The 19,334-nt window shown below is 36.3% G+C and overlaps 1 protein-coding gene across 50 annotated transcripts in view; it reads right to left on the reverse strand.

Annotated features, from left to right (window-relative positions):
* Positions 1-19,334, reverse strand: part of RIMS1 (regulating synaptic membrane exocytosis 1) — a 319,154-nt gene that overhangs the window by 130,680 nt on the left and 169,140 nt on the right. For all 50 annotated transcript variants that reach the window (XM_027884132.1, XM_027884151.1, XM_027884129.1 and 47 more), the window contains 3 exons: positions 7,461-7,528; positions 6,594-6,704; positions 4,510-4,609 (listed from right to left, as the gene is read on the reverse strand). In XM_027884132.1, coding sequence (XP_027739933.1) covers positions 4,510-4,609; positions 6,594-6,704; positions 7,461-7,528 — 279 coding nt within the window. The remainder of the gene's footprint in view (positions 1-4,509; positions 4,610-6,593; positions 6,705-7,460; positions 7,529-19,334) is intronic.

A 19,334-nucleotide genomic window follows, 5' to 3' on the forward strand; every position in this document is an offset into this window, starting at 1 on the left:
CATTGCCTGAAATAATTTAAAAAGCTATGCTGAAACGAACAAACAAAAAAAGGTTTTTGAGACACTATCAAGGCTTCTTTCTCTGAACACAGCTACACTTTGTACACACAAAACATATTAAAGAAATCTATTGTGCAAACTTATTAAGTATTTCCTAAATAATACAGGACCTGTTATTGGGCTATGAAATGAAATTCTTTTTAAAAGAGCCTTAATAAATAATAAACAAATAACCCTAAATAGAAATATATAAATATATATAATATATTATATATATAATTATATATTCATTATATTATAATTAATATATTTATATAAAATATAAATATTATTTATAAAAAAATAATAAAACTGGAAACTAGGTTAATATTCAAAAAATAAAAACATAAATACCTACTATTGAGCCTGTAAAAATCATGACATTTTATTACCATTTACATACTCTACGTTTCCCTACAGAAAGGACAGCCTTCACAGTCTTTGTCAAACAAATCAAAAATAAAAGCAATGAGTAAGGCCCTGTTTCCTCCAGAAGATGTTGGAGGGGGACACAAAGGGAAACATGAACTGAAAGTCATTTAGGTAAACTTCTTTTTTCAGTTTAAAAATTTAAACAGTATGCACATTACATTGTATTTCGGTCTTATTATGAAAAGGTGGAAATCTTGAAGTCTTTTTTCTAAAGAAAGATCAGTATATACAATTAGGCTGCAGGAACCATAGGGTATGTTTTATCTCTTACACCCCATCATATGCAGCAGTCAAAAATTCACAACCACTCTCTCATGCCACATATATTTTATTATATTTATTGTGTTTATTGACAATGACTTCATTTTTATCAGATTCAGTCAGGAACAACCCTTCACATTCTGGCTTTGCTCCTTTCTGAGGAGATGCAGGCCAAATGATCAAACTTGCACTTGTTAAGAAGCCAAGGAAAACTATCCTAACTGAAGTCCTTTCTAATAAAACATATTGCTTCAGTTTCTCCTTCTGTTCAGCAATTGTCAGTCCTTTTTCCAGAACATCCTATATTTTGGTATTTTAAGCAAGTACTCCGCAGGATATATCCACAGGAATATCCACATGACATTCCACTGGCTTTCAAAGCATTCTTTAAAACATGAGTGCTCGCTAATGTCAGACTTAATAAATGTTTCCTGACTTAAGTTTAATTTTCTACCATGCTGTTTAACTGAGATGTTTTAAAATACTTCTGATATTTATTATATAATATTCTGTTGTGGGGGAACAAGAACTAGATATTGCCTGGGAATTTCCTTTAAAAGGTATACAGCCTACTGAAAACAGATTCAGTTTATTCTGCAATTCTGACTCCATTTTAAAGCTAACAACTGTTATAAACTAACATGGGGTTTTCCCCCCCCTAAAATAAAATCTAATTTATTTAGAGATAACTGGCTTCATTTATAAAAGCATCCCAGTCATGAAAAGGAACAAGACATGGTCAGCTTTGCAATAGTTATAATTTTAAAAGCAAAAAAAAACCCCAACAGGGGCATATGTGAAATTTGTAATACTAAAAAATGAGGATTTAAACCTAATTTACACAGTAATGAATGTATCACATTTTGAAGAAGACAAACTACATGCAACATGATTAAGAATCTTAAAGAGGGACATGCAAAGTGTCTGTACAACTATTTCAGAGGACTTAAGCAGCTTTTTTTACTTTTGAGAGCCCCGAGGAGATCAAAATAAATAAATAAAAAAAACCAACAAGATAAATAAACACCAAATCATCATAGTCGGAATGCTAAATTAACAGAACTGACTCCAATTACTCTTTCTGAAAACTAGATCCAAATGGAGATTTGAGTTGAAATGACACCTCTGCTAATTCTAACCAAATCACCATTATGCATCTTTTACTCAGTTCTTATCTTTTTGACCACCCAAGCCCTTTTACATTGTCTTTTTCATCTAGGATGATGTATATAAGACTTACATTCTGATTTCTGCTCTCAGTAACAGTAATGGCAACAGTAAAACACAGACAGTCTAAACTCAGACATATGCTTGACACGGTCCTGTGCAAGCTGCTCTAGCTGACTCTGCTTAAGCAGTGGGGCCAAACTAGAGATCTTAAGAGGTTCCTATCCACCTCAACTGTTCTATGATCCTGTAATGAACTGCTACAGTTTCAGATGAAATGAACTCCCTGGTGTTACAATCCACTGTAGTAGCTCAGAGTTAGAAGTCAGTCAGTGAAGCAGTAGTTTGACACCTTACACACTGCAGATGTTCAGGATAATCAAGATATCTGAGCAAAGTTGGCTGGCAGACCTACAGGACACTTGCACCCTTATGATAGAGGCACTTCTGCAAGTGAGGAATATGACCCAGGATATCTAAGATGCCTCTAGGAAGGAATATTAATGGATCTTGCATTCTAACCCCATTTACTGATTCATATTCAGCAGTGATAGTTTTCAGACCTATGCTGAAAATCTCTGGTCTTTTTTGAAATATTGATTTCTGAAATAGTAACTTGGGTTGGGAGATACCTCTGGGGGTCAGCTAGTTCAAACCCCTGCTCTAAGTAGGGCCAACATCAAAGGATAGACCATGCTGCTCAGGAATTTGACCAGATGAGATTTGAGTCTCTCAAAGGATATGCCTCCCATGGGTAACCTCTCCCATGTCTTAACTGACCTCTCTGGTTAGAAGAAAAAGGGTTTTCACAAAAAGGATCTCCCTCATTCCAGCCTGTGCATGTTGGTTCTTCTGTGATCAGTGTGATCTTGTGTGATCACTTCTAAGAACAGTTCCAGCTCTGGGAGGTCTCTACTGCCTCCCGCTAGCCAGGCAAAACCAAGGATTAGACCCTCCAATAGTCTTTTCATTGCCAGTCTAAACAAAAACATTCTTCTCAGCTTCTTATACCTCATATGCTTAATTTTCTGTCCCTCTGCCCAACCTAGTCCAGTTTGACAGTACCTCTTTTGCACTAGACAAGCCCAAACCGGACACAGGACACCAGATATGGTCTTACAAGCACTGAATAAGAGCAACAACCACCTCTCTCAATCTGCTGGCTACAACCGTGTTAATACAGTCCTCTGCTTGACTGGCACTTGCCGCAAGGGCACTTTGCTGACTCACGTTCAACTGACTGTCCTCTAGCACCTCCAGACACTTCTCTGCCAAGCTGCTCTCCAGCTGATTGGCTCCTAGTGATTACTGCTGCACTGGGATGTTCTGTTCCTCATGCAAGACTTCATATTTGCTGTTACTAAATTTTAAGAGGTTTGTACAAGTACTCAAAGATTTATCAACTACACAAATTTTGGAGGTTTTCTGTAAGGACAAAAGTGCGTTTTCCTAATAGCAAGGACTTGTCCACACCTTTTTTGTGTGTTTTATTCCCCTACAGTAGGATGAACAGACTTTCATTCATTGAAAATATGTGCAAAACAATGTATTTTCCCTGTGAAATAATTCTGGCTATAAAACTATTTTTAGAAATTAAAAATAGCCTTGATTTAAAAAAAAATCTTTAGACTAGACTTTAAAAATGTATTATTTCAGTCCAAATAGTTCAAGATTAGTGGAGAGAAACTTATTTTCTTTAATTATGAGTTGCATTTAAAAATCTATAAGCAACTATAATATTTGGTGCTATCAATCCCAAGTATATTGACTCGGTAGAAAAATAAAAATTAACAAATGCCAAAAACAAAGTAGGATATTTTTAGAGATTCATTCACTTTTCTACTTCTTAATTATTATCTGCTTCATGCAATTATCCTAAATTTATACAAGTTGACATGGAACTTCTGGATTCCTGGGATGCTGCACAGACTTTGGTTTGCTAAGACAATTTTTGGAAAGCACTTGCTTAGAGCCATGATAAAAATATAAACCACCAAGAAGTAACTTTGAAAACCAACTGCTGTGCATAATTCTCACTTCACTCAGAAGCTTGAAAAGTGCCAACAGCACAGACATTTATTTGTAAGCACAACATATATATATATCTTATAGAAATGAAATATTTCAGGACTATTTTCTTGTCTTGTGTTCCATTTTTATTTGTAACAATTCACACTGAAAGAAGCACTAATAAAATCCACTGTGTATGCAACGTGTCATCCTTCAGGTGACACTACAGTACAGATGAAGTTTTGTTTGTCACAATCAGTTTAAAAAAAAGTTTGCATGGCTTCTGTAGAGTGTAACAAGCAGCTCCTGAGCAAGCAAACAAAAAAATCACCAGTGACACTCAGTCTTGACACCAGTATTACTGAGGAGTTTCTTTTATTTTTCTAATACATCCAAGCAATTGGAGCTAATAGTAAATAAAAAATGTAGGCAACCATGGTATATCATAATACATTACAGTGGCATTCCATAATAATATTACAGCATTGTATTTTTAAAATTTTAGCTTATCACGTGAGGTATGTTAATATAAATTAAAATTTGCATTTAATAGGTCAATATTAAAAGACAATATATTTTATATGCAACTGATTGATTTACCTGCTCTGAGATGCCCCACCACATCGGCCAAGCTACCTTTCTTCACTTTGGTAATGAAGGCACCGAGTCGACCTAATTCTGTCATTTTTCCTCCAACAACCTGGTTAATCATAAATCTGTGAGTATCCACACCACAAACCAGACATCACACCAAGTATAAACATACAGATAGATCAGTTTTCGCATTTTTTAAAAAATTAAACCTGAAATATACATAAGCAAATCTATTGTCAATTTGGGTTTTACAAAGGCCTAAAGACAAAAAGAAGTAAAGCTAAAACAGAATTAATAAAATTGATATTCCTTTAAATGTGTTTGGACTAATCAATTTTACGAAGTTTGCTAAGTATCTGCATCTGCTGCAGAAAGAACACTTCTTAATTAATAACAAGGCAAATGTACTTTTTAGAAATAATTGTCTGTAATGTGCTCAAATTTAAATTGCAAGTGTGCATCAAATCAAGTGTATGAAATCCTAAAATGCAATTTGTACAATAATTGGAAACTTAGTAAATATATTGCCATGAAACATGGGTGACCAGTTCAAAAGAGTGTGAACCCAGGCGTAAGACAGGAAAAACCATCAACTTCTGGCTTTTGTTAAACAGAACTAAACATATCTGTTTTTGAAGATAACTACATGACACAGGAACACCAGAAAAAAAAAAAGTGCTCTCAAGGGGTCAGATTTAAAATAAAATATAAACAAAGAAAATGCAGTCTTGCTGACCTGCTATTCTCTTTAGCTATCTTACTCTCCCCACTCAGGTGGGGTGGTTTTGAGGGGACTTTTTGTTTTGTTTTGTTTTTTGGTTTGTTTTGTTTGTTTGTTTGTTTTGTTTTGGGTTTTTTTTGTGTGTGCGGGTGTTTTTTTTTTTCCACAAGAATATCCTGGGAGGAGTTTTATAATAAAAACAGTGGAATGTTGATTCAGTAAGTATTAGTTTTGCATGTTGCAACCACGATAACTAGTAGCAGCATTAATATCAAAAAAGATCCAGAAGCCTACCTGCCGACAATGTTATCACATGATCATGTGTAAAATTTATCAGTGAGAGCCTTAGTTCATATTACAAGAAACTGAAACCGGAAAAATCAAAGACAAACTACTTTCTACATTTCCTACTAGGACCAGCCTTTTTTTCCTCACATATTCAGATAGAATTGCTTGCCACTAGCAAAAATCAGCCTTGTGTTATAAACCACTAAACATAGAGTGAAGCTGTTCTCATCTTTTGTGCCATACCATGCCACACTATCTCATGTCACAGTGGGAATATTTCAGATTTTGCATTGCTTCTGTTGTTCTCAGTGGAGAGAGAAAGACACCCAAATTAAATTCTCTCAGTTATTTTCAGAGCTCCATAGATTTAAAAATATACGTGGAGAGAGAAACGCTTGAATTGTACTCCCCACCAACTTCAAAAGTAGCACTGTCTCTCTTTCAAGTGTTCTTGAAATACAGAGACATGAATCTAAAATACAAATGACCGGGTTAGGGATTTAAATCAACTGAACAGTCCTGCCCCTATCTTGGTTTTAGGGCACTGGATTAAGGAATTACATTTAATTTAACCTCTACTATGATTTAAGAGGGTTTTTTGCAAATTTTTGTGTAAATTTTTAGCTTTTTCCTACAAAATTTTTATTTTCCAATGGCTGTGTGGATTTTAAAAAATGGCCTTGTAAACATTTGCATTCATATGATATTTATGTATGTGTATCATAAAATGTATTACTTGACTGAATTGCAAACAGTAGAGTTAGAAAAGGCAGGACTCCATTAGTGTATTGCAATGGGCAGTATGTGTCTTGTAGAGAGGAAGCTGAATAAACATACCCTTTCTAATCAAAACAGTTCAGCTCCTTTGTCATGGACGCCTGGAAGACTGCATAGAAGGAGCAAATGTATTTACATTCATAATTTATCTATATAGCTTTCAAAACTGACTCAAAAAGAGGAATACATTCTTTTGTCAAAAGACCATATGGTTGGAGTATCCTCTGATTTAGTGTGTTAGACCTCTGTGTCTAAGGTCAGTGGAACTTTCTCTCATTTAGCAGACAAATCATGTAATACTCACTTTTAGCCCCAGTAATGCACCTGATTCTTTTGGCATAGTTGTTCTCTTGTTAAGAATAACACGCCCAATTAAGCGATCTCCCTCTTTGGAAGGCTGCCACGTTACGGGATGCTGTTAAAAAAAAAACAACAAAAAACAAACAAGCAGTGGAATTAAAGAAGTGTGAACAACTTCCAGTATTTAGATGCAAATGTATAAACCAATACAATTTCTGTATCATTATGTCACAGTAGACATAAATATCCTTCAGATGTGTTACATATTGCACCTGAGCTTTCTTTTATTATATCTGTTGGACTCTGGCAACATTAAACATTTATGCCCTCGTTAAGAAAATCTCAACACTAAGTCTGCAGGTAGAATTATAATACATTTTAAGGTTCAATATGATTAAACATTTAAAACACATCCTAGGTAATAAAATTAAATATTTACTTTTAAATTACATGACCCCGAAAAGCGCATTCAGAAATTCTGTTCTTTAGAAAAATACGTTATGCAGTTCTACCATGTGGATGTTCACTCTGTAATAAAATCAAAATGATCCTTTCCAACTCTGAGTCAATAGAAAAAATCACTAATCTGTCCCAGAGCAGCATCATACTCACAACTGCTTTTTTTGTAGTTTGAAGTGAACTTTAGTGTCATGACTATGAAAGAATTAAATTCAAGTCAAAATTCAGGCAATTCTACAAATACACATTTTGATGAAAATGTCTTTCTGATTTCCATTTCCATGGTCCTCTAAATCAAGTTTTCATACAGTTGTATAGAATACTTTTTTACAGCCAAATAACAATGCTGAACTGAAATAATTAGCAAAAATTTTAATTTGTACTTATGAACCTCCTTTTTTCTATTTCTTACCGAACTAATAGGGGACGTTTCCCTGCTGTGCCACGTGGCAGGATCCAGCCAGTAATAATCCAAGTCACCTGGAAGAATATGAGTAGAAAGAAATGTGTAATCTCTCAAGCAGAGAAAGTCATATGAATGGTTTACCTCTGCACGCATGAATTTTCAAGTGCAGTAGTTCGATGAAGCAAATACAAAACCTTTACTACGATTCAAATTAACATCTCAATTTGAAAACAATGTGGCCTATTAATATAAAACCAAAACCACATAATAATGCATTTATTTGGACCTCTGCTTTTTGAGGAATTGCACCTTTAGAATTCGTTGTGTGCAACGTCTGCTTTTTGCTTTGCCCAGTCATCCTCCAAGAACAGACCCCAAAAAACTGTATTCATAGCCCTCCTCCTCCCCACCATCTCCACAGCCAATGCTCAGGACTACAGCTAAGGACAACACGAGAGAGAATACTCAACAAAATAGGCTACAGTTAGGGACAGAACAGTCAACCACATTCTAGTATTTGCAAAGATCAATACTGTGATGACAGGTACTGTACAGACAGAGAGGCACAGGGGCTAGTAGTGGATAACAGAGCAGCAGGGAAAACAGCCACACAAATAGAGCAAATAGTATCGACAGTAGGTACGAGGCTGCAATCTTCTATTTCACTTGGGGCAAACATTTATACTATGTACATCAAGAACAAACCCATGAATTACAGTGGTCTGGAAGCCATCAGCCTACCGGGCGAGGAGGGCACTGTGGGTAGGATTTGGGAGAAAAAAAAGGCAGCAGAGCATAACACCACAGTGAATATATATGAATTTATGGAAAGCTAAGGAAACCATCACAGTTTGATTAAATATACTGCAGCTTTAGAGGGCTGACATGCTAGCAGAAAACTACCAAATTCACTGGCAGTTTTCTGTGATAGAGGACTGATGTAACTGCACTCCAAGGAGAAAAAGGACAACATAGGAATTGCAAGAGAAAGAATAATGGGCAGTGCAACTCGGAGCATAATTTTCTTTACAAAGAGGAACCGTACAGGTGATATTTGGAAGGACATAAGAGAATGGTGTAGGCTAGACATGAGACAGATACAGTAGGAATAAGGCTGAAATACTTCTGTGCTAGCACTATTTTAACAGAATATATCTATAAGCTCTGAACCTTGGGGTTTTATTAATCCTTTTAGGCATTTTGATAGCATATTAATAAAAATGCAAAGTGTCATTAGAAATGAGGAAAACTTTTCCTAGTGTTCTTTTGCAGTGACAGAAGTATATTAAAAAAATCTAAAATAAACAAGAGATATTTTTAAATTTTATCTGGAAAAAAAAAAAAAGTAGATAGTAGATTATTCTGCCATTTAACTTACACTGCCTTACACTGCCACAGGGACAAAACCCCCACCAAACCAAAATCAAAACTATCACTTTTGAGCTTAGTTTTAGATCTTGAAGGAAGTAGTCACCTCTCAATGAGGTTTATATCCACAGCTGCGCTTCAGGCATTTTTCACTCTCACTTCAGTACCTAAAATACGTTAGTGGAACATTTTGACAGTACTGCTTTCTGAGTGCATATGTGATTTTTTTCAAGTCTTTAGATGATTAGAGCCCAGAGTAAGGTTTTTTTAATGGAACAACTCTTCACACACTTTCCTAACAACATTCCTACAAACTCTACAAATCAATTAAAAGTTACTGGGTGAAAATCCTAATTTATCATTAAAATCATACATTTCTTGTCAATCCTCTCTACACATAGATATGCTCTATGTCTTTGGAAAACATATTTCTTTTATGTACAGTTCAGGCAATACATCTTCACTATCTTACTTTATAAAACACATCTCTATAATACTACTGTTAGATGCCTGTGTGCTAGTAAGAGTAGTGATCTAATATCCTCTCATACACCTATCTTGGCTAACCTGCTGATTTTCCTATTCTCACCATCTACCTACCCTTTAGCACCTTTCTTCCCTGCTCATTATTTGCTATCATCCATCTTCTGTCTCCTTCTGCTTTTGGCTTTGGTGTCCTTTCTTTAGGTTCAGTATTTTAACTCCTCCTTAACCTCAAACCCTTTGATACTAATCTACATTCCCATGAGCTCCTCCACACAGCTAAGCCTTAAGGAGTCTGTCCCTTTCACCTTCCCATCTGTCCCATGCTTTGTTAAATTCCAAGCCATCAGCTACATCCACAGCAGCTGGCCATGACACTGCTTCTTTCACCCTCTGCTCTCAGAAGCTGAGAGTAGCAAATGCACTGAAAATGCAGCTCTACTGAGCTGGAACATGGATGATACTCTGAGAAGCTCTAGAGGCAGCAATCAAATCAAACATCTTGACTGAAAGTCACTGAAACTTGTAAGTCTACAATATGGTGATTATTTTAAAAGCTGCAAAAATGAAAGAATTGGAAAGAGAAAAGTACACATTCTGAAAAATTACCTAATTTTAAAATTCATGTTAAAATTCATTATGACACAGACTACTGGCACACAAATTTCTGGGTGAATTTACAACTGTAAAAAGGGTTTTATAATGGAAAATGTCAGTTAATCTATTCGTAAGCACGCATAAGATAGAACATAAAAATTAAGAAATAAATTAACAAACTCCCCAAATGAGCTTAAAAAATACTTCATGCCAGCAACACTGACATTAGAGACATCTGCAGTTCAGTATTCTGTTGTATCTTTAAAAATATTTTCTCCTTGATCATTCTATGTAACTGCTGCTTCTCTACTGGATACCTATCTATGCCCCTCTTGCACTGTCATACTCCAGAACTTTAATTACACAAAATAACTTTACTGCACTGGTATTATAGAGATCTGGGAATACATAAATTACTTGCAAAAATTTGTGATATAAGAGCATAGCTTCAAAATTTCAGATTTTCTCTAAAAACCATCCATCAAAACTGAAAACACAAAAAATCCCTATGCACAGAGAACTCTGGTAAAACACTCTGGTAGAACACTGGTAAAAGTCATTAAAAATAACTAGTAAAATAAGAAAAAATTAAGACATTATACAGAGGTAAAAACTACTTTTATAAGGATTAAATAAATAATTTATTATTTAATTAATATATTATTTAATTAAAAGTGATTTTAAACACTTTTAAAATAATTCTTTAAATTTCAAAACAAGAATAACTTAAAAAGAATCCCCTATGAAAATATACATATACTGTATCATTAATATTATTTTTTTTTTACATTCTTGATATATATCTAAAACATATAAAAATACACTTCAACTTAAAGCATATTATTAAAAACACATTTGCGGTTTTAATGTGTGATTAAGACCAAAAGAGTGAAACAGAGTATATATTTGCATAAACACTTTTTCCTGAGGGATTAATTCATAAATTGTAACCTTAAAGCAATTAAATATTTTCCTATTAATATGCTGCTGTTCGATTACTTTACTCTAGGATACAGAGGAATATAATAATATGTTACAAGACACAGATGTGTCAAGTTTTTTTTCCATGAGAAGTCTTTTAGTCTTCAATTGAACTTCAAGACGGAGTAAAACCCTTAATAAATTACCAGTGGTCTATATCTCCAACACGTATGTTTTCAAAATAAATGGAAAGCAAAATTCACACCACCAAAAAAACCTTTTCTCTAAAATACTTCATCTTTGGTAGCACTATTCATACCAAAAGCTAATGGTGGGATACTGTGATTTCAAGTGAGATCCTGAAAAGCTGAGAAGTGCTGGAAACAACACCCTTGTCTCTCTTACAAAGCCAAAACAAGCACAAAACAGGAGAGAGTCTGTTATCATGTGTGACCAGTCATGCTGATTTCCAAAGAGTCTTGAATACTGGAGATAAAATACCCCTAGATGTCTCCCAAAATCCATCCAGACTACTGATATTCAGCAAAGAATGCACTTCAGTCTTTTACTCAAATCCAGACACACCACATTCTCAGCAGATACTTAAGACAAGAAGCAGAATTTGATTATAAGAGTCAGTCAGCCCATGTTGGGCATTTAAGTGACCCTAAAAGGTCAATTAAATTAATACAGCAGTTCTATCAGGTAACTAGAAACTTAGACAAATAATTTTTGGAGGCTGCATCTAAAATTACTCAACAAACTGAACAGTCAGACTTGGTCTCGCTGATTAATACACAGAATCATAGAATGGCTTGGGTTGGAACAGAACTTAAAGGTCATTTAGTTCCAACCCCTCCTTGCCATGGCCAGGGACATCTTCCATTAGATCAGTCTGCTTGGAGCCCCATCCAACCTGGCCTTGGACATTGTCAGGGGTGGGGCATCCACAATCTCTCTGGGTAACCTGTTCCAGTGCCTCACCACCCTCAGAACTTATTCCTAATATCTAATCTAAATCTACCCTCTTTCAGTTTGAAGCCATTCTCTTTTGTCCTAACATTATATGTTAAGTAAAAAGCCTCCTGTAAAAGGTCCCTCTGCAGCTTTTTTGTAGTCCTTCTTTAGGTGTTGGAGGTCTCCTAGAAGGTCTCCCCAGAGTCTCCTCTTCTTCATGCTAAACAACCCCAATTCTCTCAGCCTGTCTTCATAGCAGAGATGCTCCCATCCTCTGATCATCTTCATGGCCCTCCTCTGGACTCACTCCAACAGGTCTGTGTCCTTATGTTGGGAGCCCAGACCGGGATGCAGCACTCCAAGTGAGGTCTCACCACAGTGTAGTAGAGGGGAAGATTCACCTCCCTCGACCTGCTGGTCACACCTCTTTTGATGCAGCCCAGGAAACGTTTGGCTTTCTGAGCTGCAAGAGCACATTGTCAGGTCATGTTGAGCTTTTCATCCACCAATACCCTCAAGTCCTTCTGTTCAGGGCTGCTCTCAATTCATTCTCTGCCCAACTTGTAGTTGTGCTTGGCTTTGCCCTGACACATCTGTAGTACCTTGCATTTGGCTTTGTGAACTTCATGAGGTTCACGCAGGCCCACCTCTCAAGCCTGTCAAGGTCCCTCTGTATGGCATCCCTTCCCTCCAGCATGTTAACCACACTGTAAAACTTGTGTGATTGGCAAACTTTCTGAGGGTGCACTTGATCCCATTGTCCCTGTCGCCTAAAAAGATGTTAAACAGCACCAGTCCCAACATTGATCCCTGAGGAATACCACTCATCACTGGTCTCCACTTGTACATGGAAGCATTGACTACAACTCTTTGAGTGTGGACTTCCAGCAAATTTTTTATCCACCAAGTAGTCTGTTCATTAAATCCGTATATCTCCAGTTTAGAGACCAGGATGTCATACAGAACAGGGCTGAATGCCTTGCACAGGTCCAAGTACCTGATGTCAGTCACTCTTCCTTTATCCACCAATGCTGTAACCCCAGTGTAGAAGGCCTCTAAATTTGTTAGGTATTATTTGTCCTTAGTGAAGCCATGTTAGCTGTCACCAATCTCCTCCTTATTTTCCATGTTTAGCATAGTTTTCAGGAGGATCTGCTCCATGATCTTGCTGGGCACAAAGGTCAGACTGACTAGCCTGTAGTTCCTTGAATCTTCCTTTTTTCTCTTTTTAAAAATATTTTCTCTTTTTAAAAATGTTTTCTCATTTAAAAATGTTTCCCCTTTTCCAGTTGGTGGGAACCTCACCAAACCATGACAACTTTTCAAATACTATGGATAGTGGTTAAGCCACTTCATCTGCCAGTTTCCTCAAGAATTGCAGAAGCATCTCATCAGGCCCCATGGACTTGTGCACTCTCATGTTCCTTATATTGTCTCAAACCTGATCTCCTCCAGTGGGCTACTTTTCTCCCAGTCCCTGCCTTTGCCTTCTGCAACCTGGGCAGTGTGTCAGGTCTCCTGTTTCCTTCTCAAAAGGGCCCACATTTTCCCTAGTCTTCTTTTTATCACTGACATACTTTCCTCTTGGCTTTCTTTGTTGCCCTTGAGGGCAGATTTAATTCTATTAGGGCTTTAGCCTTCCGGATCCCTTCTGATCCCTGCTCAGACAATCTCTCTGTATTCTTCCCAAGGCTATCTGTCCTTGCTTCCACCCTCTGTAGGCTTCCTTTCTGTATTTGAGTCTTTACAGGAGACTCTTTGTTCATTCATGCAGGCCTCCTGGGTTTTTTGCCTGACTTCCTCATTGTTGGGATTCATGGCTCCTGAGACTGGAGAAGCCATTTTTCTTAAGCCCCTCTTCCCTCCAGGCCTTTATCCCATGGTACTCTACCAAGTAGATCCCTGAAGAGGACAAGACAACATGGACAACATGTCATTTATGTATTTACTTTTGTTAATTTATGGAGTTAAATATAGCCTGCAGCAATAAAGGTTATGAAAGACCTGGAACATCCTCCATTGTGAAAGTTTCCATGGAACTGGATCAATATCCTATGGAAATGAACAATTGTTTCCCAAGGTAAAAATCAATAGAAGCCACACACCAGCCTACAGAAAGTTACAACAAATGTAAAAAACCTCCATATATTAAATTTCTTCTTCATAGTCTGAGTTTTCACGAGTTGGAAAATCACTCTGCATGCTATTGGTAAATGTCCAGCACACCACTGCCACCATCAAAAATATCTGGTTGCTGTTACAGATGTGCTAGGCCATATTGTTAGGCAAGAAAGTACTTCTACACACAAGAAAAAAAAATTCTAATCATTTTATCACGTCAGGAAAATAATTCACTGTATAAACAACATATGCTTAAACAACAAGCTGCTAAGTAACCACATAGAGAGAAAACATGAGTACCCTGGCTTGACAAGCAACCCTGGCAGTTATGTGGCAAGCAGAGAATTCAAAAGCTACTTATTACCTAATTATACAGGAAACTTCACAAAAATGCTCATTATCTCCTTAGATTCAAACCGACCCACTTTAGATGTCTACAGTTTAGAACTTAAACCCTTGCAGAAAAAGGTCTGTATTTTACCATCTATGCAGTTCAAGGACAGGCTGGATCATGCAGCATGTGGGAAGAATGCACCACAAGGCTATGAAATTTAGGTTTGCTTTTGTACTGAAAATATACAATTGCATTGGATTTTAGTTCCCTGCTGGTACATGTCCTAAGCACTGAATATTAACATACTGTAAGTCTCCAAAGTTAAAAAAAGGCTATTACTCCATACCACTGACAATTTATACATATAGTACTTCTATTTCAGGTATAGATCTGGCACACATTAATGTGATCCCTATAGCTCCCAAAGCTAGAGCCAGCCTCTTAGATTTCTCCCTCAATACAATATTTATTTAGGTATTTTAATGTAATGATGAGATATACAATTTTTCTTCTCTATCTTAATTAAATTTCTGAGTAACCAAAAAATAATTGGAAAAGGGTCTACAGAGCTTTATCAAGCACTAAGCTTTCAGATTTAGAAAACTGACAACCTAGGCTTATTCAGTACAAACTAAAAATAAATGATTATTCCTGTTTAGAAGATAAGGACATTTCATACTCTTTCTCATACAAAATGAACACTTCAGCATTTTATTTTGAAACAAACTCCTTAGTTTAAAAATCTTTTTTAAAGATTTGCATTGTGAGCACAACAGAACTTGTAATGCTGAATTGATATTTGCAAACAAGAAATACAGAAATAATTAGGCAAGGAACTAATGAACTCATTAAATACTATCTAGATTGTTAAGGGCAATAATATTAAGCTAAAATCTAGTGAAAAGGAATATCCATTTGACTTCTATCTTAGTTACTATTGCAAAGTTGTTTCTTTACAAGAGTTTGCAAATTCACAATTAGTTTCAATTTTGCAAAGGAATGATTTGTCAGTTGCTGATTGTGAAAAAGTCAATATACTTTCTTTAGCTGGGTGCAAGGTGAATGTTCTGTGGACTATTTAAACTACAACATGAGCTTGTTATCCACGTATTTATTTAACAAGACTTTTTATTTCAAAAAGGTGTACAGTTTAGACTCACAGTTTTTTATATGAAAGTATTGCACTTGTGTTCATTGATGGCTGAAGTTTTCTCAAAAGATACATTTGCAAAAGATCTTCCAACACAAAAACAACTGGGCCTATTTATATGTTTCACAAAACGGACATCCTACCTGAATTATTTCAGTGTTGTTGCAAGGCTTTATAAACTACTGAAAGCTAGGATTGCTAATCTTGCCAACAGAAGCTTAAAGCTAAAAAATCACAACCTGCCTAGTCAAGTAACAAACAGAGGATTTTTGACTGTTTCTAAAATTTTTAACATGGACACAAGCAGCATAGCAAGGAAACTGTTCTAAGTTTCCCAAATCTCTAGGGAGTCTGCTTATGAGAATCCTTGAGCCAATGTTATTTGATTCCTTCACTCAAACACCAAGAGTCTTCAACAGTTCATCAATCCTTTTGAGTCAGATACTTATTTTTATCTCAGAGAACATCTAAACTGTTATTTTGAGGATGTATAAGTCTTACTGCAAGCATGTGGGTCCAAGAATATATATGATTCAGACAGGGATGGTCCACAGAAGCATATTCTGTAGGGTCATCAAAAAGTGTGAAAGACTTAAAAATGTAAAATACTAAGCAAGATGCATGAACTTCCATTGTTCTGAGAAGTTCTTTTGAAAGGTTTATTACAAATATTTTCTTGCGGATACCAGAAAAATGTTTAGCATCAGGAACTACAAATCAGTAGGCAAACATTTTAACTGATTTTTGATACTGTGGCATCTAAAGACAAGGAAAATTTGTTATCTTAGGGATAGTTCTGAGTGCTGATTTTGCTCTCTCAGATTACTGTCTTGAGTGGAAGATAATTCTGTAGATGGACGGAAGCAGATTTCCTTTTCAAAATTTAGAGCTTCTCTGAATAAATTTATTATCAATATTTACTTCCAACTCAATACTGACACTAACTGTATTAACAGTTTTATTGAGTTCTCGTTTCCTGTAATTAACACTTTTGGCTTTGGCATGATTTCTTGATAATATTTTTGTTCAGCATATAATGAAACTTGAAAAATGTATAACAAGTTATCTCAAAAAGTCACATGGTCTCGTAATTTTGGAGACACAGATACACAACTATTCTATACTTTAAAAGCCAGATCAGGTCTCAATAATTTTTCTGCTGTTCTGAAGGAATTCCCAGCACTTCAAATATCCCATTCTGTTCTTCAGCCTAGCACAATTTGTCTTTCCTCTGGGTTGTTTTTTTCTTTTCTCTCCCTTGAGTACATTTCAAACTAACTGTTAATTAGGTGTTAATTGCAAAAAAAGGTAATATTTCTATTTTGGTCTCTTCTGGTATTTTTCCCCTGAGAATTTAAAAAATTTTCAGTTGCATATTCTTTATCTTAGTATTTGTTAAAGACTGATTTATTAACAAATTATAATTGAAAATCAAAGTTGAAAACAAATTCTCCTCAAATCCCAGAGTGCTTCTATACTGCCAACAGCTATAAATTTTAAGAAGGATTAGTAAACCAGAAAAAAATGTCAGGCATTTAAACAGCAGCCCCCACCTTGGAAGTCCCATGGAAACAATGCCCAGTAAGGTATCAGTGCTCTGGTAGCTAAATAAGGTGATGAAAAGAGGCAATGCCCAGAGACACTTCTTTGAACACACATTTTCTACTATTGTATGGAAAGAAGAAAGGCATTTCTGCTCAGTTATAGGAGAAAACACAGCGTTTATAAACATGCTGACATAAACAACAGCAACTGAAAGCAAGGCTTCTTATTATCCACAGGACTGGGGAAGGGGAAAAGGCAGTGAGCCTTTCTGTTGATTGTTCAGCATACACACAGAGTCCATCATGCAAACCTGAACAAGTTACTCAAGAAATAAGATTGCATTTCATAATCAAAGTTATTATTTAATTTTCATGAAGAGTAGGAGAGATCATTAATATTCAGATGAAAAGGAAAGTCTGAAGGGGGAAAAAACCCAAACTAGTTTTTCTGAGCTTCAGGCCTGTAGACGGAAACACAGCAGATGAAATTCTCTGATTAAAAAGAAAAGCACTTCAGCAGTACCATGAGGGGGACAAACTCCAGAGCACCAAGATGAGCCTGATGAGGGTTTGGGGTTTTTTTTTGTTTGTTTTGGTTGGGTTGGGGGCTTTTTGTTTGGTTGGGTTTTTGGTTTTTTTGTTTTTCTGGGGTTTTTTAGTTAACATTCATGAGAACCCTCAATTATGCTGCATTAGATGATAATGAGAGGTTTTGTTTCTCCAGTTTGGAAGGGAATACTTAGCAGGAAGAATCCTTGTAGTGCACTGTAAGAGATCACAGACTAGTAAAACAACCAGCAAAGGACCTTTGGAGCTTTGCTTTCCACCAGTAAAGAGGAAAGAGCTAATAATATGAAAATTAACAAACTGGGAAAGGGAAGTAAGCTGAGCAGAAGAAAAATCAAAAATCTTTCTAAAAAAATGTAACAAAACCCCTCAAAACTCAAAAAACATCCAACCACCAAAAAACTGAATCAAACCAAAACCAAAACACCCCAAACTTACAGAAGGTAAGGAAGCAGCCATGACAGCAAAAGTGGAAGCATGTGAAGAAATAATACCAACGTAAAAAAAACCTATCCCAACACAGAAGAAGGAGAAATTCTGTCAAAGACTGACCAGCTAAGTCATAAATGTTTCATTTTCTAGAAGAATCGATTGAAAGTTGCCTATGAGTGAGTAACGTGCAGGGATCGAGTACCAGGAAGCATACAAAAAACATTAGAAACACACACAATTCAGTACAAACAGCAGAGTATGCAAAAACAATTGAGATTATTCTGGAACTACTTAGTCCCTAGTACTGGTACCTAGTACAAAATACTTGCCAGTCGAGACTACTATGGAAAGAGTCTGCTACCATTTGGCTCTATCAGCAAATAATTTGTAACAGCAGATGTCAAATATGTTCAACTGAGGAGTCTTTTTTATGAGATGTCATGATAAGAGTCACACCAGAGAAAGTGTCTAAATAACTTGCATAAAGTGAAAACCTATTTAGAAAATAATATTCTAACAGCTAAAATTGGTAACAAAAATCCCCCAGGGTACTCATTATCTGTAGGGTCTGTAGTCTTTGTCTGGAATATAGTGTCACTGAGTCACAGAATATGCTCAGTTGGAAGGAACCCACATGGATCATCAAGTTCAATCCTTAGCCCTGCACAGGATCATTCCCAAGATCACACCATGTGCCTGAGAGTATCATCCAAACACTTCTTGAACTCTGGCAGTCTCAGTGCTGTGACCACTTCCCTGCAGAGCCTGTTCCAGTGCCCAGCCACTCTAGTAACAGTCAACACTCACAACTAGAAAAACATGCTGGAAAAAGAGGACCCCAGTTCAGAATCAACAAGGCTCCACACACAGACCAGGATAAACAAGTGTAGGAACAGGGAGAAACCCACCAATTGAGAATTACCCGTGCAGATGATGATGAGATGGATATAATGTATCACAATGATAACAGGAGAGGATAGTATAAAAGCCTGGCTTCTGTTTGAAAACCACTACCCTTTTCACTTTGGGAATTAGCAGGGTTGGCCAGATATCAGGCTCTGCTTGCCCTGCCTACTTTTGTCACCAAATACATCAAAAGGTCAAACTGGTGAGGAACTTACAGTTTTACTGTTAGGGGTTTTTTAGTTTTGCTTTACTCTGCAACATGATTTTTCTTTTGGGCACTTGTGCACCTAATCAACACACTTGACCTTGATGACAGCTCAGTCTCTCAGATTCTCTCCTTGCACCACACAGTTCAGTTTTCAAAGTGGAATATTCAGCATACTGAAGTGTAGTTATGAGGGAGAGATGAGTTAAATTTAATGTCCAGAGAGCTACAGATAGCCTGGTTTAATAGTCCTTTATATCTCTATAGTCTCCTACACAAAAGAATCAAATGCTCT

The sequence above is a fragment of the Empidonax traillii genome, unplaced genomic scaffold (assembly GCF_003031625.1).
Source record: "Empidonax traillii isolate 1590-97213 ecotype Southwest subspecies unplaced genomic scaffold, ASM303162v1 scaffold139:size1643147, whole genome shotgun sequence".
NCBI lineage: Eukaryota > Metazoa > Chordata > Aves > Passeriformes > Tyrannidae > Empidonax > Empidonax traillii.